The sequence below is a fragment of the Excalfactoria chinensis genome, chromosome 3 (assembly GCF_039878825.1).
Source record: "Excalfactoria chinensis isolate bCotChi1 chromosome 3, bCotChi1.hap2, whole genome shotgun sequence".
In the NCBI taxonomy this organism is placed as follows: domain Eukaryota; kingdom Metazoa; phylum Chordata; class Aves; order Galliformes; family Phasianidae; genus Excalfactoria; species Excalfactoria chinensis.
Window position 1 is genome coordinate 59,702,267 of NC_092827.1, and position 23,628 is coordinate 59,725,894.

The 23,628-nt window shown below is 38.2% G+C and overlaps 1 protein-coding gene across 2 annotated transcripts in view; it reads right to left on the reverse strand.

Moving 5' to 3' along the window:
• Window positions 1-1,250: 1,250 nt before the first annotated feature.
• Window positions 1,251-23,628, reverse strand: part of PCMT1 (protein-L-isoaspartate (D-aspartate) O-methyltransferase) — a 34,132-nt gene continuing 11,754 nt past the window's right edge. Inside the window, exons 2-8 of one of the 2 annotated variants that reach the window (XM_072332654.1) lie at window positions 21,846-21,950; window positions 21,193-21,224; window positions 18,723-18,827; window positions 14,896-15,016; window positions 9,296-9,381; window positions 8,116-8,285; window positions 1,251-3,433 (exon numbers count right to left, since the gene is read on the reverse strand). In XM_072332654.1, the coding sequence (XP_072188755.1) occupies window positions 3,421-3,433; window positions 8,116-8,285; window positions 9,296-9,381; window positions 14,896-15,016; window positions 18,723-18,827; window positions 21,193-21,224; window positions 21,846-21,950 (632 nt within the window). In that variant the 3' untranslated portion in view covers window positions 1,251-3,420. Of the gene's footprint in view, window positions 3,434-8,068; window positions 8,286-9,295; window positions 9,382-14,895; window positions 15,017-18,722; window positions 18,828-21,192; window positions 21,225-21,845; window positions 21,951-23,628 lie in introns of both variants that reach the window. The other variant, XM_072332655.1, reaches the window with a different exon arrangement.

The following is a 23,628-nucleotide window of genomic DNA, read 5'->3' on the forward strand; positions in this document are numbered from 1 at the left end:
TGCCAAGTATCAGGCAGTGCCTACCTGAATTGGATCTGCAATTCAGAATCCAGCTTGTCTACACAGTCTTGGCCCGAAGACCCCATGTGTTCCATGGTCCTGCAGCATTAGGGAGGGGCAGTTCCAGAAGCACATTTGCAAAACAAGAGTGCTGAGACAGACAGGTCTCAATGTGATGCTCCATTTGTTTTTAAACCCTAAATAAAGCATAAAGTTCCAGTCCAAACTGCACACGGTAGGCAGGAGACAGGGAACAGGGCAGCACAAATACAGCACAACACAAAGGCCCCCCAACATCAGGAACCAATTGTTTCGGTTTCTAGTGGCAAAAGCTGAAATAGCACAGGCAATGGGGAAATGACTAGAAAAGATTCAAAGAGAGCTGTCAGATCACAGAGGAAATTAATACATGGTGATCACTGTGAAGGAAAAAAAGGAGCCCAGGAAACAATCGGTGACCAAAGTAAGAAAAGGCAGAAGTATCTGTAAACAGGGAATGTCTGGGGGAGGAGGAGATGTGAGTTACGTTTACCATGTATTTTTCCAGCTGCTAGTTAGTTTGGGTAGGATGCAAGAACACGGAGCTATGAGTACACGAGCAATACAACAAAAACACCTGCAAGGCACCCAATGCTGTTCTGGACCTCTGGAGCACAGAGCAGCCTGCAAGCACTGAGCCACCACAGAAAGCCGTAACAGAAATAAGTGGTGATAGGTTTCGAAACATGTAAACCCATTTTTAAGGTGATAGAGCAGGAAACGTTAACATAGTTTTTCATACCTTCTAGTTCCTAATGTGCAATGCACTGACAACACTTAAATTCGGAACAACTTTCTTCAGCCATGTTGTTCCCCACAACTGCACAGGATCAGCACTGCCCATAACCACTTAACAGCCCTGTATTTAAAAAGAAAAGCCTACAACCCTACAACTGGGAGGGCCCAGGCAGCTGCCCTCAGCCACAGAGGGCAGGTGGAAACAACACTGCACACACACAGAACTCACAGGCCTGGTGAGAACCTGCTCATGCTGGTTTCCACTGCAAGAAACTCCCAATAAGCGCCGTACAACTGCACTTGCACACCAGACTTTGGAACTGCTGCCATGTGCTGCAGCACATTAACAAACTAAAAGCGGACACATTTGTGGTCATTCGGCATTTCTTATATAGGCTTGCCTCCTTTTTGGATGTGCAAAGTCCTGTGAAGACAAAGATTTTTAGTAATAAAAGAAATAAAGCCGGACATCTACATACAGTTTCCTTTCAATTTATTTGGCAAAGTAGCAATTCAGACATTTCACACAGCATTTATTCAAGCTCTTCAACTCTTCTGCACACCAGCTTGTCCTCCCAAGAAGCTCGTACTTCAGAACCATTGCTCCACCACAGAGGGGTCTTCATTCCCCAGTTCCTAAATGCTGTCCCTGCATGCTCCGCTCTGCCCAAGCACCCCGACTGCCACCAGTTCCTTCTGCAGAACAGGTGCCTCGTCGCAGCCTTGGTCCCTGAAGTGTTCTCTCCACAGAGCCGCTGCCAGGTCTCAGCTCTGTCACCTCTCCTGCCTTAGGCTGGCTTGTTACACTGCGTCCAGATAGAAGAATTTGGAGACAGCTGAGCTCTTATCTTTCCTTTGATCGCTTAAATTAGTGAGATGATGTAAATAAAGCTGAACTCAAACTGATGATACAGTGACCAAAAGGCTGAACATTAGCATGCATCATTTAAGATAGTTCACTTCAACACCAACAACGAGATTCACAGTTGATTGTGGGTTAGTACAAATTCGTCAGACGCAGATGGGTTTTTTCTGAGCTGTGTTTTCTAGAATACACGCTGTAGTAATTCCTTTATAAGGCTAATCCTCGTGTGTGTGCTCCCAGGCTGCGGTCCGATCAGGAGGTGATACATCGACTTCCAAACATCTGCGTGAATTGATACATCGCTTTCACACAGGAATGAGGCTGTGCTGACCTTCCAAGGGAAGGTTGTTTCAAACGTTACCTCTTTCAGATCCAGAGGCCTTTGAATTGTTTTTTAACCCTTGTGCTTTCAGTGATCAATCCTATCACAAAATGTCGCTGTTCTGCCACAGACATCCAAGTGCATTTTGCAGTGATCACGATGGCTGTGTTCACACTGGTTAATTTATCCTATAATTCTTTTTATCGTTAAGAAGAAAATAACAACACGCTGCCTACAACATTTCCCAGTTGCTCAGATCTGAGCAAGAAGGATCAGACGTGCTTCTCCGCTTTTCCAAAGCAGCTCAATTTGCTGTGCTGCTTTGCATTTTCCTATACCAAAACAAGAAAACAACTTGGGGCAGAAAAAGAGATTTACAGCCTTCCAACAATTCCTCTATACGAAAACTGAACAACTGTAGCTAAGAGTCCAGGATTCATTACTAATTCTATGTGTATCGAGTTTCCCTCGTATAGCAATACTTTGCTTCTCCTAAGAATGGAATTTTTCCAGAGTGCCCAGAGTCGGGAAGAAAAAAAAGAGAACATGAATTCAGCACGTGGCCTTGTCAAAAGCAGCTTTCGCTTTAACCAGACTAGACATTGACCTATCTCCTACTTTTAAATAATGCGAAGATCTGTATGCCTGCCACATACTGATCCTAGTCCTCCACACAAGCACAGTCTCCCTCCCAACTTTAGCTTTATTGCCCCCGTGACTGGGATGCAGCTCGCACTGTATTTTTGGAAGTAAATCTATGTCTACCATAACAGCAGTGAGCTGTAAACCAAAACAGAGTTTCAAGTCTTCATTAACTAATTTTAGAAGGAATGGGAAAACCACGTCTTTTATGCCCAACTCAAACGGCAACGTTTAGTAAGAGCAGCCAACTTTGATGTTTTGAAATTCAATATATACAAATGCCTGGTTTTAAGGTAATAAAGCAGCTGATTGTATCTACTACATGCTAGTCTATGACACCATGTCAAAAGCTTTAAAAAAGAAGTTCATCTCCTTTTAGTAGCATCTAGCAGACATTGGAACACAGAAAACCTGGTATTGCCTATGTAGTGTCATAAGGTGCACAGAAGCAGTTTTACCAAGGGACACAGGAGCCAAGAGAAGTGAGTGTTCAAGTACCCCCATCAAAATTAGAGTTCACAAGCTATAGATCTTCATCCGCAGTTCATCTGCAGGAATTCACTTTGAACAGATGAAAGTAAAATAAAGGCATGTTAAATAAAACAGTGCCCACATAAAACTTCCCACCATGTCTTTATCAGATTTGCCTTGAGCATCTAAAAAAATAAAACAAACACCACGCTTTTCCATGCTGATAACAACGGTATAACGAAGTCCAAAACAAGCTGCAATGCTGTTGGTTTTCAAAAAGCTTTTAGAACTGGAGATGAGCAGTCCACTGTAACACTATGTTTGGGTCAAGATGATGTAGCTTTTACAGTTCATCCCTGCAGAAAGAAAACACACGCAGTTATGCTTTTACTCCCTCTAGAAATGACATTTGAAAAGTCTTCTTACTGTATCAGAACACATTTAAGGGCTCAAGCAAATCGGCAGCATTTCAACAATCCATTCAAGCATTTAATCAAAAAGGAAAGGCAGCAGCAATCCCATACTGTCTCAATTATGTGACCTATTGTGAAATACAAGTCCCTCCTCTACTTCAAATACACCATTGACTTAAGTGAACGTCTCCCACACCACCAAAATCAATAAGTTCTTAAGAAAAGTCATGCAGCTGCCTGTCATCCAACCTCACTGGCTCCATGCTGACAAGAAAGATTGTCCAGTCCATCTACCTCACATCAACATCACAAAGTCTGCATCAACTATTTTCTTTCTTTCTCAGAGGAACTCTACTCACTCCTGAAGGACTTACACACTCAATCGTACTGTATTATTTGGGAGTTGTTACGTCAGAAGGAGATTCAAGTAGGAGAAAGGATGCTTCAAAAAAAGTCTCTCAATCACTGTGAGGACAAAGGAAAATGCAGGCTTTTGTTCCTACACATCCTATAAAACACGCTGAAACAGGGAGCCCACAGAACCCATATTCCAACAGTGACATTATATCAGTGATTTGTTTAAATATTCCCAAAGCATTCACTTTAATGCCAGATGTCCATCAAATCTGAAAGCTGTGCACTGACACTATGAATGTTGGATTATTTAATCAGGAATGATGCTTTTTTTCCCCCACCCCTCACTCACCTACAAGGCACAAGTAATCTATAAGGTGAGTTTACTGCACTTTTTCTTTTAATAAGTGCATCACTCTCATTAGCCAAAGCTAATGTCTGAGTTAACAAAAACTTTGCTAATGTGATTGCTGGCTCAGTATGCACCAGTATTTTCAGCTATCATGCAAACTAACCCACAGAAAATATAGTGCTACGTGCACACAAGCAAAAGCTTTGAAATTACAAAGGCGTTACTGTTCACAAATCATAGAGCGTGGAATGGCAACATGCACATCATTTTAAAAGCAACTGATAAGGCTTCTGTAACCAGTTCTATCTAATGCAGATGGAATACAAATCTTACGATTTGTTAGAAAAATATTTGCATTCTTTGCACTTTGCACTGCCTTCTGTAGCGTAGGTACTGATAATACAGCTTCAGAGTGCCACAGGAATTGAAAAAGCAGTAAAGAAGCAAAAGGGAGGACAAATCTTGGCAGAAGTAAGACAAAATCCAGACATTCCAAATGTTTGGAAGGTCTCTGTATTTGTTTGCTTTAAACAGATGAAATAAATGAACCTCTGATACAGAGTTTCAAATGCAGTGCAGGTGACTCTTAGCCAATTACTCCATTCTTCCTTAATGCTTCCAGAATCTCTGCCACCTGTTGATACTTACATCCAAAAATATGTAAATAATGACTACTGTTACTGCTGGTTTAATCTCAACACACCTCAGAGCTGACGTGATTTGCATCCTGAATCCTACCACATACTCACACACAGCTTTGCAAAAGCCTTGTGTTTATACTGTGACAAACACTTCTGGATCCTTCACACCCAAGCTAGACCCTCAAAAAACTGAAAGGCTTAAGGGAACCTCTCTACTTGCTCTGGAAGTATTAAAGATGGCACATTACTCATCTACTAATTTTGGCTAAGTTTTTGCCAGCTAGCTTGATGTATTTGAAGGTTATTTTCTCTCACAAAATAGAATTTGTTCTTAGAATTCAAACAAGCTATATTGACGTGAAAGTGTGTCAACTGTTAGTATTTCCCATTGCTTTAAGCTGTTCCTGACAAAAATGGGCAAGTACATCTTAGATGTCACTTTGCAAATAGAGGTTTTCATATCCTGTTTGTTCAGACATACACCGGTAGTAAGGGGATTGGCCTCCCTCACAAGACTTCACCCAGGCTTCACTACTTCTGAATCCAACAAAAGCACGCCAGCCCAAAACAATCCATCATCTGTGTGTTAAAGTCATGCAGTGCTTATTTTCTACAGCTAGGAGAAACTGAGCTCATGCGTGCACTATTATATGTATATGTGTATGCGTGTACATACATGTTAAAGAAAAACATTCTCAGCTTTTCATCTAATGCAATTAGCTAGCAGACTGAAATACACATTGCAAAACAGCATCAATTGATTTTGGCCTCAACTATATGAATCAGAAGCTATCAAGCTGTTTTGTGAAAGAACGCCAATTCTGAACATGATGAAACAGTTGCCTGCTTTAGGAATCAAACCACTTGATGTGACGTTAACTAAGAGAACCGAGCTAAGCATAATGGATTCTTGAGGTCCTCTTAAAGAAAAAATATACACACCATTCAAATCCAATTTATTTGGGATTTATCGCCACAGGAGCCTCTCTTACACTACAGCTTGTTATTACAGAGAGATCTAAATAAGCTCTTTCAGAAGAGTAAATGAGTCTTTCACTGCTCTCTACTCACAGGTCTTCAACAATTTAGGAAGGATAAACTGGAATCTAATCAGCCCAAAAACAAAATGAAAAACAAAAACACCACACCTCTTTTTTCTTTGCTGGTATCACAGACAGCAAATAGTGAATTATTAGGAGATTCCTTAGCAGCAGTTGGCTGACCAGCACTTTGGTCTAACCAATCAGGAAAAGCAGTAAAAAAAAAGACAGGTAACCACCTCCTTTGAAGTCTACAATACAATGGCAGTTATCCTCAGGAAGGGAATGGGAGCTTTCTTCAGACCAAAGGACAATTTAAGAGCAGAGATATAATAACTGGACTTCAGAGATGTCTTTTCACAGAGATTTCCAAGTCTGAAGCAATTTAAACATACACTGGAAGAAAAAGCCTCTATGCCACTGTAAGGTCACACTTCAGGCTAAGCTTATCTGTTCTGATAACACCAATATATTTTTAACACTTAATTAAATAAATCATGAAGTATTTCAGAACAGATCAGAGACTTCAAAAAACATCTGGGGAAAAAACAAACAAACAAACAACAAAACAGTCAATACCCAGGACTGAATAAAGTCCAAAAAACTCATTACCTCTTCCTGCACTAGCAGAGAAAACAGAGTATAGAACTGTACACAAGAGATAGAAGGACTTTAGAACGCTAAGATCCTACCTACACTACACCATCGCTAGCAGCATGGGATAGCCATGCATTGCAGAAATCCTTCAGGAAACACTATTTATAAAAACACCCATTGGTGTGATGAAAAACAACTGCTACTATAATTGGGTCAGATGGTAATGCAGAAAAATGCTTTAAAACTCTCTGGAAAAAAAAAAAGACAGCTCAAGAAGAATATTCTTCCTTTTCAAAGCCTGAGCTCCAGACTTGAATAAAGTCTGTCACTTTTGTCAGAGGAGAAAAGTAATCACAAAATGAGACTTTCAAATCCTTACACTGTGGCAAGAAATCCCTGAGTACCATGCTGACAGAACACTGCTAAGATTCAAGGATAAAGTATTAATTTGCATAACGTACAGAAAATCTGAATAGCACTCATGTTTCACAACAGCTGATCTAAGCAGTAACTCATTTAGAACTCATGTTCTAACTAATTTGTATATGGCCACTGTACAGTGATCCAACGAACACTAAAATGGGGTTTCAGCAAGCAGCAATAATACAAACTGCTTTATTTGTACTTTAATGGACATTTTGATAACTTAAAGTTGAGGTGTTCATGTATCCAAATCATAAGCTATTTTTTTTTCTAGATATTCTGTGGTATAATCAATATGTAAGAGATGTAAAGCTCAAAAGCTGTTTCCAGAGCTCAGTACAGATCTGTGCACTTCATTAAAACAGATAACACATTCACAAGTGTTTTCTGGCAGGAAGCAGAACAGGACTGCTGCTTTGTTCACTGCCATACAAATGCCTAGTGTGGTTTAAGCTGACAGCTGTGCTATGCCTGTGTTTGTGCTCATTCAGCTCAACTCACTGGAAGGTCTACTATCTCTAGAAAGGCCTTCAGAGCCTGCTGCACTGCAGAACTCAAACATATCCCCGCAGACAGGTGACAGAGTTATTAACAAGTCTGAGAAAATGTTCTGAACTCTACTGGAATACATTACTCCACAAAAGAAGGGATCAGCTTCTACACTTTCTGCTACTTAGAGGCTGAGGAAAAGGTTTTAATAAGATCATCTATATTGCCCCCTGGGGATTTCACACAGCTTTCTCTTAATTTGTGCCATTTCAGAAAAACAAAAAATGAACAGCTAATTACCACTAACTCACACTATATTTATTCTTAAGTAGTATTTCACACCTTACCCTATTTGGTGATTCTGAGACTCTATTTGGCAAGTTGCTTATAAAAAGAGAAGTTTAAATGTAGAAAATATTCTATTTTAAAAAACTAAAAAGAAAAGAAAAAAAAGTAACTTCAACAGACCAAAGCTAAAGAAAACAGGAGTTCAAAAGAGACAAAGTGCAACCCATGCAATATTTTTTTCTGCTTTTAATTTAACTTCAACTTAGCATAACCTCCTTTTGGTGACGTAGTAACGCAAACCGAGTCACTGTTCATGGTATGGAGCAGCAGAAAGCAATGACAGCAGCAAACGCAGGCCTTGCAGTCTATCTGCTTAAAATTCACACCCTTTCACCTTGCGTGTGTGTGGAAGAAGTAAGTGGAACAGAAAATCACTTCCACCTGGACCACTGCTTCTCTTTATCTGTTAAAGGCACATATATCACTCCCATCAGAGGCTTCATTTTGACACTGCCATCTTCTAGTTTGTCATACTGTTCAAGCATCTGGTTTCCCCCTGCAGGACCAACTGGTAATATCAATCTTCCGCCAGGTTTTAACTGATCTATAAGCTAGAACACAACAGAAATTAGAATGTAACCAGCCACTTAGAGAAGCTGGATCCAACATTGGTTACATACATCAACAGCTTTGCCACATTTTGTGTATCTGCTATTATGCAGCAGATAACTACTTCAATTAATAAAAAACACTGAAAATGAGAGAAAAACGACAACATGGCAAAATTTACATTGCAAAACACAATCACAGTAATCTCATGTAATTCCAAAATAAGGAAAAATAATCAGCTTGTGTCAGATGCCGTTTTAGTTTCTACACAAGATGGGAAAAACATCAAAATCATAAATTGTTTTTATATAAATAAATAATATATACATGATTTTTTTACAGTAAAGTCTTTTTAAAATGACAGGTAAAACACTTTGATACCTTTCATTGATTGGTACGGGTTTACTATCTAACATTTTGTGGGGTAAATGACTCTCGTGTCTTTAGGATACAATTTTACATTTGTGACATTATCTTTCTTGAATAATTTGAAATTGTCAACACAACATGGGTTACCTAAAAGCTTTTTGTTTATTCTGTTAATGGAACAACATTTAATGAAACTATTCTATATGAATGTAAGGTAAGTGACAAAAAACACAGAACGAGAGAGAACTGTCTGGAAACTTCTTTTTGTTTTTATAATTAAGGAGATCTCCAGCTGAGCACCTGATTTTTCCAACAGGCCCAACATCTCAGAACCTGGTAAACAAGTATTTAAATTGTGTCATTCAATTACGACAAGAACAATTTATTAAGGAAAATATTCCATTGTTGTAGCACTGATTTATACACCCGACAGTTTAAAATATGTCTGCAGGAAGGTTATTAGAACGTGCACCTTTTAGCACACCAACCAGAAATGCGATACAGACCATATACTAACAGCATCCTACCCACTGATACTCCCAGCAGTGCAACTCTCTGAAGTATTTTACATATTTAAGTATATAAAATGGTTTTTACAGCTAGGAGATTAATGAATAACACACACAAAACATAAATGGCTTACTGCTTGGGGCACAACTGGTGCTGCAGCTCCTACATGAATTGCATCATAGGGAGCTTCTTCTGCATATCCCATTCTTCCATCTCCCACTGCAAGAAAACACTTATTTTTTTAACCTTCTCAAAGGTTTTTCAATTCAAATTCTGCTTAATCAAAGTAATATGAAGTCCATATAAAAATATTAACATAACTATAAAGTAGATGCAACAAAAACCACATACACACAATAAGTAGCATAGCACATGAAATCAGAAAGCACTGATTTATACTGAAAACTCTTGGAGACATGCTGTGCATCCAGAAAAGATACCTAAGCATTTATGTGCCCTATCATTCCAATAGATGTGACTTGCCCATCATTTATCCTCGTAGAAAATATGCTTTGCCTTATTTTTGCTTATGCTGTCCCTAAGTATAAAGCAGATCACAAGCCTCAGCCGTTAAATCTCAAAAGTACGTATAAGACTCCTAAGATGAGGAAAGGACAAACTGTTCACATGGACTATAAACCTGTAGCTGCTCTACCAGTTGGAAGACTAAATTACTCAAAAGGCTACAGAAGCAGTTCATGGAGAAGCACCCTAGTATAGTTGTTCCATACCACCCCACTGAGCTCTGCAATAACTAAGCTGGAAGGAAATGGGACACAGAAAAGCACCCCTTTGTCTGTGCTGGACAGACACATACACACTACAACAGACGAGTATTTCACTTCTGAAGACACCCACATACACGCACAGGACAAAGTTCTGTTTGGAAGCACCATTACAGGATTTGTCTTCATAGTGCCATACAACAAGTGGTCTGCACAGACCAAACAAGTTAAAGTTAGTCTCAAGTTCTTTGTTAGTCTGTAAACCAAATATGGAAATAGGGAAACCTTTTCACCCACTTTCTACTGCTTCAACTGACAACCTCATCTAAAGTAAAGACATATAAACATCTAAAGTAAAGACCTATATGAAATTAGCCATTCTGAAAGCTGAAAGATACAAAGTTTTAGATTATCTAAGCCAGAGTTACACCTGAGCATGGACTGAAAAAATAAACTCATTGTTTAAAGTCTAATGACCTCTGCTTTGGTCACATTAAGTAACTGCCATAAAATATAAAGCAGAAAACCACACTAAATCTGCTCATGTACTGTACATACTAATTCTCACAGTAAGCCTATTGCTTCTTCTAGCATGCTATCAAAGAAGGCCTGCACCAGAGAAGAGACCAAGAGGCCTATGACGGATTGGATAAAACATTAAGATCAGTGGAACAAAACTAATTATTGCATTCAAAATTCACAAAATAAATATAAATATCATTATTGACAGTTACTCATGTGTGAGACAAATGTTAGCACTGATACAGATAAAGCTTGCCATACTCCCAGTATTCTCGAAAGAGCAGAATGGAAGAGACTATTTAGAAGAGAAAAAAAAAAAAAAAAAAAAAAAAAAAAAAAATATATATATATATATATATATATATAAAAATCAGAGCCCAAGATTGTTTAATAATTCTAACCTCTGGCAAGTTCCACAGAAATCTACTCATCAGAAATAAGCATGGAGCTGACAGAATCAAGCAAAAGAAGACACTTTGATTCTTACTCTATAAAGTTTCGAAAGCTGAAACTGTAGGTTCCTTTGAATTACAGCCAATAAAACTTCCAAAGACCTTATTTATGTTAGTCTGATATAAATCTGCATATTGGGTTTACATGCCAACATTTTGGTAGCAAATGCTGGGAAGGGAAAGGTGTTATAGCTCGCTTTTCACTGTCCTATTCTATTTTTAATTGGCAATACAATACTTTTCCCCAGTAGTTTGTTTTGGCTGTCCCAGCAATCAGTAAATGATTTATCTGTCTTTAGCTCAATCTGTGAGACTTTTCTTCTTATTTTTTCCACCCATCCTGTTGTGGAGAGGGAGCGAAAGAGCAGGCGAGTGGCGCAGTCAGCCAAGTCTGATAGTCAGCCATTACAATGTGATATCCCAAACCATCACAGAATCCAAAGGAAAACAAAGTTAAAAGGAATGTATTTAATCACCAACTGTGGGTTACAAGGCAGCCTAGAATCTGAATTAAGACTTGTAAAATTAAGTGAATACGGTATCCATAGTACTTAGGCCAAACCAAAAGAAAGTTCAGTTCACACGAGGCTTCACACAGTGCTCTCTCTGGAGTTCTTTAGGAACAAAGGAAGCAAATTATACCAAACCATTCATAAATTCATATTCAGGGAGCACAAAAGTCTTAGTTATCAGTCAAGAAGAAAAAGCAAGAAGGATAGTGCTGAGCAGAGGAATATCTTCACAGGTAGTTGTTTGGGGTTTCCTGTCTTAGTACTGCACTTTGACTTCTATCATTACAGATTAATGAAAAAGGCTGAATGAATCAAAAGAAGTTCTGCACCTCTGCCAGAAGCTGGAACCATTTGCCTTCCATCAAATCACAAGAGAAAAATTATGTGGTGACCATAGCGGGAAGATCTGGACAGCACTCTGAAATGGTTAAAACCAGAGGTTTGTTGTCTGTCATTTTAGGTCCTGAAGCAAGACCCCACATGCACATTTTACATCCAAAGCTTACAGACAATAAGACTGCACGTTTTCCTGGTTGCTGAGGTGCTCCTTGAAGTGCTTTCTTTCCTCACATCACAAATTCTGAGCAGCACAAGCCCCTCCTTCACAATGTGGAGGCTGCCAAGCAGAAACCCAATGATTCAAGAGAACTCATGGCTATCACCACTTTCACTAAGTTTCTATTACTGTTATCAGTAACAAAGATGAAAGTTACAGTAATTCCAGGACCTAATCCCTCTGACCCAGCTAAAGTGGCTTATACCAAAACAATAACCTCAGTGCAGCCAAGAGTACCAATCACATTCATTTATATCCTAGTAGCATTATAGGCCTCCTCTAAAGAGAGAGTAGTGATGCATTACTGTGTTGACTCTCTGTTCCAATTAGAAAATGCAAGGGAGAAAGACATCTTCAGCTCAGACAAGCAAATACTGGTATGAAGGATGCTAGATATGCAGGTAGACCTGCATTCTCCTAGATTCATCAGCAGGTGCTTCCTAGAAGCCCTGGTCTCCAGTACTGCCAGCAACTAAAGTAATCACTGGCTAAATTGTCTTATGAAGAACGTACATACTCAGACACTTTGTGTCCTGCCTTGAAAAGTCTGTGAAAGTGATCTTTGCATGTTGCATCACTGACAGCAGTAGAAAGAAGGACAACATCTAAAGCATTTCCTCTTAGAATCAAGAGCCCAAACCAAAATTACCATCTTCAGGCACATCTCTGCTTGCAATCATAGAATACCCCAAGTTCAGAAGAACCCATAAGGATCACTAAGTCCAAATCCTATGTGAACACTTTCAGATATTCAAAGGACAACTAATTTTTTTTTCAAGCCAGAATTCATATATTCATTGTGACCCAAATTGTTACTTTATTCAATTTCCAAGGGGGAATGGTTCAAATTATGAGCTTGCACTCACAGCTTGAAAAACATCACCCATCCCACCCAGATTTCCCCTAACATGCAGCTTATTAATGAACTAAAATAATCACTGGGGCAGGGCAGAGGGGAAATAATTACTTTCTGACATGAAAGGGTTTTGTACCCTCTTTTTGAACCTAGATCTGATCTGCTTATAATGGTACTCAAGCCTTCAGTGTCTCTATACAGACCTGTTTCACAGAGAACGGCAGCATGAGTACAGAACAGAAGAAAATTACTTCACTGTGCTTAGAGGAATCTCACGTCTGCATCAGCAAACACTGAAGCTCAATAGTGGTAAATCCACACAGCAAAACAGTTTCTGCTCATGACTCCATGTCTGTGCAACATAAGCATTTCAGAATGACTGATTTGGTCTAGTTAGGTCTTACTTGTTATCTTCATGTGACCATGTTCTCTGAGCACATCGTCCAGTATAGTTTCACCCAAAAAGAATCAAAGTTTTTGCTCTCCATGTATGCTTTCATGGGAACAAAAGATGGTAAGTGGAAACGGTTGAAAGATTCACCTCAAAAGGCAACATCCTTACCCAAAACAAAACCCAAACCTGCACACCACAAACTAACACAGACATAGCCTAAGGATGCCTATTCCTCAGTTTACATTGCAGATGCGTTGAAAAGTAACACCAATTCTTCTGAAATGCCATTAGAGTAAATCTGAGGTGCAACAAGACAACAGAGAATGGTTCATATAAATCTGTCAAAGACTAAGCATTGACTTCATTTGTTTTAATTCATACAGTTCCTCCCGCCAAATAACTCTGCCTTTTCAGTTTTTTTTTGCCTGTTGATTTTAAACAGCCCTATTTTGATTCTAGCTCCGCATGATAATACTCCCAGGAGTCCAGCACAGCTGAAGCATTATTATTCTCCATCTAGTTCACACACCTGCTACTCCTCCCTCTGTATTTAATGCACCTCACAACAGAACCATTCAGAAGTCTCTTAGTTATGCCACTACATAGTCAAACATAATACTGATGATGACGTCTCCTTAGAACTGCAGATTCCAGAGAGCATCAGAGTTTGTCTCAAGCATAACTAGAAGCTTAAGTCAATTTGCTCTTGTACAGCACCAACAGAAGTTATCCCCTTCTCCCTCAATCCTCAGTCTGTTACGCCTTAAATTTCTACAAGAAGAAGTCGTAAGTGTTCTCAGTGATGTAAAATTGTATAAAATAGCATCTAAGTACACGTGTTGATGTGCTTATTCCAGAAAGATTTACAAAGTCCATCATTTATGGAAAAAAAATTAAAAAAATAAGAAATCCAGGAACCAAAATGGAAGATACTAAGGGAAGAGCTGACTATCACAAACCATAATAATATTTCCAAGTGCTTCCAAAAGAACAGCCCCAAAATAACCCAGATCTTCAACTTTTTTAAACTTAACCAAAGAAATGATGATAACAAAGGAAATACTTTCCTCCTGCCAGCTTTGTCTCTACTGATAAAAACAGGTATCTTTCTTCTCTTAGTCATGTAATGAACAACAATTCTCTCCTTGCATAAATTCAGCATTATTTCTCCCAGTAACTCTGATTTAAACCAGTTTGCATCCATTAATCACTTCCCTAAAACAGAATCAATGTTAATTTTAAGAACGACTGAGAAGCTTCAGTGATGCATATTACCAATCCAGTATCATTTCAGCTCAACCCTTTGCCTTCTCAATTACTACATCACAAGTATGAATGTTCTGTTAAAGCTTTCCAATTTAGATGACAGCACATTTAAAGTTGTGCACTGAAGCCCAATTTTAAAAAGCAAACTAACATGAGAGTGCTTCAGCATAAGAAGTATTTTCATCAGGAAACACTTGCATGTTGAGGTTTCGTAACAGAATGAGTACATGTTCCTTAAGATTACCAGAAGCCATATTCTCAAAAGGGTGCAAAGATGATATTTTTCAAAGGCCAAAAGAATTGGCTTTCCCTTCTTTAGTTAATTGGCCCTTCTTTGGTTTAACTTCTTATATCAGAATTTTTACTCACATTCAAATTTTAGTCACTTTCAACCAGCTGTTAGAAAGAATATCAGTTTAATTAATAAGTATATCAGAGTCTGATGCTCACCAATCAGTTTCACTCTTCCTGAAGACAGCAATGTGGGATCATCTTTTTTGACATTATTTATTGAATCATCTACTAGTTCTTTGATATGATCAATTCCTACAACTTGTCCTTTGGGACCAACCTGAAATAAAAATATACAGTTGAATAAATTCTGCTAATGACTGTTTACTTATAGAATCAGAATTCCCATCTTCTCAGCCCATTTCTCTAATACAAAAACAAATCAGCAAAGTGGTAGTACCTTACCAATGCTATTAAAAACACCGCTTAGAATTACACACTCTGACTGGTAGAAGCAACAACTAACTAAAGCCTGACAGCTAAGAATTATGTTTGTTACAGTAAACTTTTTAAGGATCAATTCAGTCAATCTAAAATATCAGTGGGGATTTCTCCTCTGAATTTTTAGAAGTCATACTATATAATGAGTATATGTATTACATCCAATAAGAGGCAAGGACTTCAAGGACAAAGACTGGAACTAATTTCCTTCCATCCCGGATAAACTTCCTTAAAAATTACTTCCTTAAAAAACAAGTTTTTTTGTGTGTTTTTTGTTTGTTTGTTTGTTTTTGTTTTGTTTTTTTTTAAGAGAAAAATCTTATTTCAGAGAAAAGTTAAGTCACAGGTTTTGTTCTAAGTTATCTCAAGGGTCCTATTCTTTTGAGGCAAATTCAACAGTTAACAGTTAGGGACAACACAACTTCCATCCAACCTCTTGCATTCATGAATACTTCAGGAATTTACGAGGGTAGACAGTGATAGGACAAGGGGGAATGGTTTGAAACTGAGCCAGCGGAGGTTTAGGTTAGATATTAGGAGGAAGTTTTTCACACAGATGGTGGTGACACATTGGAACAGGTTGCCCAAGGAGGTTGTGAATGTCCCATCACTGAAAGCATTCAAGGCCAGGCTGGATGTGGCACTGGGCAGCCTGGTCTGGTGGTTAGCAGCCCTGCACATAGCAGGGGGACTAAAACTAGCTGATCATTGTGGTCCTTTTCAACCCAGGCCATTGTATGATTTCATATCTACAGTTCTCTTCCACTAGGAGAGTAGAAGTTTTGAGAGCTCATAACTCACAGACAGTCCTAAAAGATCAGTGTATTTTGAAACAGGCCTCCAAAATTAATATGCTTTAAAAGAGTATCACACTGAAAAAAAATAATAATAATAAAATAAAAAAAATTGTGTCTTTATTCCAGAAAACTTGTATCAGTTTTGAAGGGGAAAAAGAATCCAAATCATGGAATAAGAAAACCTTTTGCAGGATCCAGTTCAAAGAACTCACACAACTCTGTCTTATAATGGTCACGTTTACTGACACACTCAATGTTTCTGTATCTTTCATTTTAATCTTTCTAAGACATGAAAAGTTGAGAAAACTCCCATCATAGTAGTAGTTAGCTTTTATGTTTCCTTACGAGCAAGTCCTACATTAAAAAAACACAGAGCAGTACTACCTCTTCTATTTCAACTGGAACAAGACTGGCCTCGCATGTGAAATAGAACAAGACACAGGGCAACTTTTCACTACAACAGCCAGAGGCTGCTGTTCGCAGGAATGTACCAAAAGCTGGCAAAATATCCAGTATAGGTCCTTCAGGGTAATGTCACAGAAATCAAGATTTAGCAAAATGATAATAGTATGAAATAGCCTGATTTAAAGTAACAGCATCTCCAGCAGCATGCCATAGGCCATTATGCTAATTTCTGAATATTCCTCAAGCTTGATTACTCCTGCCTACTGCCCTGTAACCTCAAAGAGTACATAATCAAGGCAATAGTAAACTGGCAAAACATTTGGGGGTTTTGTTATTGTTATTTTTTAAAACAGATATACATCCCACTTGGTTTAGTAATGCCAGTATTTAGAGTTGCCATCAACCTTTAAAAGTGAATGAAATTCCCTGCAAGGCAACTTACATACAACATACTAACTTACTAAGTTTGTGGTAGTAGTTTAACACAAAAAGCCCAAACATCTTAACCACACTAAGGAAAATAAAATGTTCTCTAGGAATGCTACAAACGGGACTACTCTCACAGGAGTAAAGCTACCATGACATCAGTGTGCTCTCAGAAGCTTATGCCACAAATACCAGTTGTTCACTCTAGATCTCAAGCAGCTGAGGAGCATGTCCTGTAAGTGTACCTCCAACTGAATTCTGATAGGAAAAGGCTAACAAAAGCCTGAAAGTACGTTATCTGGAACAATGGTAGTGTTAGAATTTTTCAACAGGAAGAAAACTGAGTCGGAGCAATGTATACTCCTACCTACATCCATTCAAGTGGATGAAGTGAGATCTGTATTACACAGCAATTATGCTATTGAACAGAAAAAAGCATTTGTTCAATATGCTCCACAAAACATGTGTATGTAAGGTACTCCACAGTGTACCACCAAGAAGGAAATTCTGGCACAATTCAGAAGAACATGACATTCACACAGTGATAAAAAGTGTGGTTAACCTTAGCAGAATTGGAGAGATTTCATTTTTGTGAGAATTCTGACTTTTCATTTCCTCCATATTTTCTCAGCTTTTCTTATATAATTATATTAAAAGAAAAAAGTGCACAACCACGTGTCACAAATGTCTTATCTAACAAGGCATTTTATACATTCATCATTTCTAGTGAATAAACACACATCTTTGATGAAAACATTAACACCTGCAGGATTCAGGTTCCTTATGCATGCTACTAGCACCTGCTGTACTTGGTTATCTAAGTTAGACTGACTACAGTTAGACTAAAAACAGTAGTTAGAAAGTTAAAGAAATGGCATTTAGTGTGTTGTGTAGACAGCAGTTTGATGAATTTATTTCACTGTTTTTTTTAATTTACCTTTTTAACATGGTAGTTAGCATTTTTGAACAAATGCACAGAGGCTTTCACTAATGCATTATATAATGCTAAACATTCTTATCAAGTTATTAATATGGGACATGAAGATTCAACAGATCAACACTTGAAAACAGTAAAATTTAAGTAAAAGAACAAATGAGCATTTGTCATGTGCATCACCATAATCCAAATTAACACCTGAAAGACAAAAAAAGCACCAGGCTGGCAGTTTAGCGAAGGTCTCTGCTAGTTATAAAGCAAAGTCCTATAACGGAGAAGGAAGAACTGATCATATTCCACCAGATAAATCAGTCAAGAAAAACCGTAGCTATGGCCAACAGTAAAACAAAATTTTTAATCTGTTTTCCTCTTGATGTAAAATAGAATAGATTTGCTGAGAATTCCTTAAGCATATGCTGAACAATCTGATAAGAAGTTACTTGGAAAAGATGTAAAAAAGAATATAAATTAGTACTATTTTTTAAAGAGATTAAATAGGTACTTGCACTGGTACTTCCATAGTACAATAAAAAGAAAAAATAAAATGAATTTTAAAAACCATTTATGCACATAGTTATATACTTAACCTGTGGAAACAGGATTCTTTTAGGTCTCATTAAGCTCTCATCACAGCAGAAAAACGATTATCACAACGAGAACGTTCACAGCCACACAAATAAGATAAAAATTGGGCTAAATGGGACAAACACCACCTTACTTCAAGTTATACAGCAACCATTAAATCAAGAAAGAACTTCCCATCAAGGCAGTTTCTTCAACACTAAAGGATTTACTGGACTCAAGCCTCAAGTATCAATATGATTAGAAGTGCATACTAGCCACACTCAGGAGAGTAGTCCATTTTCTGTGTAATCAACATCAGTCCACTGTGAGAAGCTCACTTTTACCCTTGTCTTTAATTCATTTATGCTGCAGTTCAAACAGTTTTGATGGACCAGTGATTAAACTAGGTTTCTCACCATTCGCGAAAAGCATGCTGTAAGGATTCCACTTCCAGATCCCACATCAAGTGCTTTGGCTCCTTCATGTAATTGATCAGACAGAAGTTCAAGAGCATACGCATGCTAGGGGAAAGAGACAGAAAAATTCAAAATATGACACAGTGTTCATTTTATCCTACACAGCTTCATTTCTTCAGTGTTTTGAGGCAACGTATAGAAGATTAACCCAAGAAATTTCAGAATTATGCTTTCATTACATAAAGACAGCATAAAAACTCCAGAGGTAGTGGAGTTAGCTATATGATATAATCACCATTACTTCTTTTACTTCGAGAAAACATTTATTTTTTTCTTGTTTGTGGAGAGCGACAATTGAATAAATTCAATTCTCTTCAGGTCTGGCAGTTCTCAGTTTTCTGGTGGATAGAAGCCTAAAAGCATTTGCCTTATCATTACACCATATACGCCTGAATAGCCTGAGACAGAAACCAGCTTTAGAGGACCAAAGAAAAATGCTATTGTAGTTAATACTGCCTGCACACAGTTACTCAAGGGAAAAAGAAGGTGGCTTTTACAAAGACTGATATTCAAAATACCCACATATGAATATTTAATAGTCTACAGATACATCACGAGCTGCTTTGTTTTTTCACACAGTTGACCAGCGCACAAACTAAGCCTGTCATATGACAATCATTTCATTCTTGAGACTAACAGAGTTAGTTTAACCTCATTCTCTGGAACAGTTATGGAAAGATTACCCTGGGAAATACTGAAAGGCAGTTAAAGAACAGTGAATTATCAGGCACAGTCAACACGGGTTCATGCAGAGAAAAGTCCTGCCTTAGTATTCTGATCTCTTTCTTTGATAGGTCACCTGCTTAGTTGATGAAAGCAAGACAATGGACAGTCTTTATGGATTTTAGTAAGGCCTTTGATACCATTCCTCACAGCATCCATCTGGACAAAATGTCCAGCTGTGAGATAAACAAGTTCATGCTATGCTGGTTAATGAACTGGCTCAATAGTAGAGCTTAAAAGGTTGTAGCGTTCAGGGAGACATCTAGCTAGTCTGTCACTAGCAGCGTTCCCCAGGAATCAATTCTAGACCTGGTTCTGTTCAATATATCAATGGTCTGGATGCAGGAGCGGTGCGCTTCTTTTGCAAGTTATCTAATGATACTGAACTGGGAGCTGCTGTTCCCCTCAAGGGGACAAGAGGCCTTGCACAAGGATCTAGGTATATGGAGCACTGGGTGATCAGCAACAGTATGAAGTTCAACAAAGGAGAATGCCAAGTACTACAAACTGCAATGGGGTAATGCCAAATACAAATACAGACTGAGAGATGAATGGCTGCAGAGAAACTCAGCAGAAAGAGACCTAGGGGTATTGGTGACAACAGGTTCAGCATGAGCCAGCAGAGCGCTCTGGCAGACAGGAGGGCAAAATGCATTTTGGAGTATGTTAAACACAGGACAGCCAGTCAGCCAAAAGAGGTAGTGCTGCCTCCTCTTGAATATTGAGCACAGTTCTGGCCTCCACAATATAAAAAGGATGTTAAGATACCTGAAATCATCCACAAGAGAAGAACAAAGCTGGCAACAGGGCTGAAAGACATGTCCTGTGAGGAGAGACTTAGGAAGGACACTTGAGCTGTCCAACCTGGAGAAAAGGAGATCAGTAGGTGACCTCATTACCCTCTGCAAGTTCCTGAGAAAGGTGAAAAGGAGGTGCTAGTCTCTTCTCTTCCTGGTAATCAATGAGAGAACCCATAGAAAGAGCACAAAGCTTCACCAGGAGAGATTAAAAAAAATTTCTTCACCATGAAGGTTGTCAAACACTAGAACAAGCTTCCTAGAGAGGTGGTTGATGCCTCTTGTCTGTTAGCATTCAAGAGGTACTATTTAGATAATGCTGATAATAATATGTTTTAAATTTTGGTTAGACCTGAAGTGCTTGGACAGTCAGAATAGATGATCTTTGTAAGGTCATCCTCACTGAATCATTCTACCTCTAGTACTTTAATGTTTTACAGATAGCCATTATCACACTTTTACAGGTTACTCCCCTGATTGACACTATTCATCACTTGCCAAATCCATCTCTCTCCAGCTTGGAGATAATGACATAGTATGGGGCCATGCCAAAGACCTTGCAGGAGTCCAGGTAGATTACATCATTAAGTCTTCCCTTGTCAACAGATGCAGTCATTCCATCACAGAATGGAAATGCTCCAGTGCTTGACTATATTGTGTGATTTCATCAAGATATAATTTAATCAGAATTTCACTGTTTGTCCACTGCCCCACATCCTATCACTGTGCACCTGCAGGAAAAGTCTGGCTCCTTCTCTGCACACTCCTATTAGGTAGTTCACAACACATTACTGCCATCAACTGCTAGTTAAATTTGTTGGGATAAATATTTTTATTTTGGGAACATTTGTATCATCATAAATAATCATCTACACAAGTTCAAAGCTTACCATATGTGGAGCACTGATTGTTGCTTGGAAGCCTGTAAAACAAGAAAGCAGAAGATTTGACCATCATTATTGATCTTGACTGTAAAAATGTGGTATCCTCTCTGTCGGCCTCATTCAGGATATCAGACACACACTAATGGTTATGTAAGCACTCTATTTCAGAAGTGAATTAAGTACATCATCTGTAAGCTATGCCTTCATAGCTCTGAACAGGAAATAAAAACAGTTCTATACTTGACCTCAGTTACAATTTCCATTTTGTGACTCTGTCTCCTTGATTTTATCAAGTATGTTGAATTCAGATGAGCTCTGTTTCCCAGAATAACCCCATTTCTTTTTTTTTCTTCATGGACCATATATAAAAACCCAGAGTTGTTAGTGACTTTACATGGTCACCTCATGGGGACCTCTGAAGACAATGACATTTTTTTTCCCCCCAGACAGCACATAAATCTAGGAATACAGGGTTATATTTGTTCCTGTAGAAATATACAAATTTTTGAGTACATATCTTAAATGTGTAGTTAATGGAGATTGAATAAACTGATAGAGAATTAAGATGCTTCCAAATATAAAAATAAGTTTGCACATCTATTTCAAAGGCAGTCACTGTTACACAAATTAGAACAGAGCATTTTATGAAACTGACTTACCTATAGATTGAGGAGAGTCCATATAAGGGTTGTATTTTGCATAGTGGCATCGGTCTGTAGCCAGCATTACTTCAAACACCTTGTCTGATTTGATTATTCCATTTTCTATAAATAAAACAAATTACATTGAAGGCATTCTGTTCCGTGATGCAAGAACATGTAAAATACATTAATATACTCCTACCGTTGTGAGAAAACATGCTACCTTACTCTCTCTAGTACTCTGACTCATCATCTTAGAAGCTACGACATACACAGCTTAATCATAAGCAAGACACTCCCAGAAGTTACAGATGCAGTTCTGAAATAACAGAGACCATTTGCAAAGATGTACTTCCTAGAATCGCTCAGTTTCACACACAGCTTTGATATTTCTGAAAACATAAGAAATTCATACTACTCTATACAATAAACAAGATTCACTTCTTTTTTAAGCCATTTAAAGGATCAATTATTGAACAATACACAAAAGCAGGTCAGCAGAAACCACAGCATCCCTGTTCAATATTTTATTTTCAAGCTCTGTTTCTCTTTTGCGTTGGCAAAAGAAAAAAGTCCCTTGTGAAGAAATCCCTACAGAATCAGAATTCTTATGATGGGGCAGGCTGAAGCCTAAGATTTTTTGCATCAGAAACACTGTGCAGTTACTTTTTTTCCTTTTAACATTCATACATTTAAAGTCTGTAGAGATACTTACAAACAACAGAAAATGCAAATGAAAGAAACTAACCAATCATTTTCTTTAAAAGATTCAGGATAAACTCCAAATAACAGCCATTGCAATGATGGAAGCTTTACTAAGTAACTTACTAGCTGTTAACTTTATTGGAAAGTTTTACTTGCAAGAAAAAATAAATAATAATTTGAGTGCTTTCAAAACCTAACACAAAATGCAGTAATTCAAAAGTAAGATTTGGGAGCTCTTCAAAGAGTATCTAAACTGAAGTTGCATCAGTTTCAGAGATCTACCAACACTCAGACATCTGAGACTAGGCTACGGCTAACATTTGCAAAGGCCTTCCTGACTGCTTACAGTATGCAACCACTCAACCACTCTTATCAAACATAGTTGCAAGGTTTTTTTGCGTTTTCTTTTTCTCAACACCCATCCCCAATATACACTACCTGTGCCCAGTTTCATTAGCCTATAGAATAGAGAGCAAATTGACAGCCCCCCCGCCCCCCAAAACATTGTGCTCTTCGTCCTGAAGACAAAGTATCAGTTAGAAATGCAATAGCAATATGCCATCAAATCATTAAGGAAAATAACAATGCTTTATAAAAACGGTCCTAAATAACAATATTTTTACCTGATATACCCTAGAAAAAGCATAGGCTACCTGCAGTTTGCATACATTATACAACCCTTGCGCTTTGACTTCATTCAGAACTGCATGCTGTAATCTTAGAGGGAACCCCTCATTTCAACTTATGCTTTTTAATCTGAGAGACAATAGGTAGTTGAAGCAGTAGTTCATAAATTGACATCTTTTTCAACCTTGGTGATATTTTACACAAAATCATATCCCAAAATAAAAGAAAAAAAATTAACACAGTGGGACAATTAGGGAACCAGGCCCAGCCAGCATGGGTTCATGAAAGGCAGGTCTTGCTTGACCATCCTCAACCCATATTACAACTGAGTAACTGACTTGGTGGATGAGGAAAAAGCCATTGGTGTAGTCTATCTAGACTTCAGCAAAGCCTTTGACATGGTTTCCCACAGCACTCCCATGAAGAAGCTCACAGCCCATGGCTTGAACAAGTACACTCTACGCTAAAG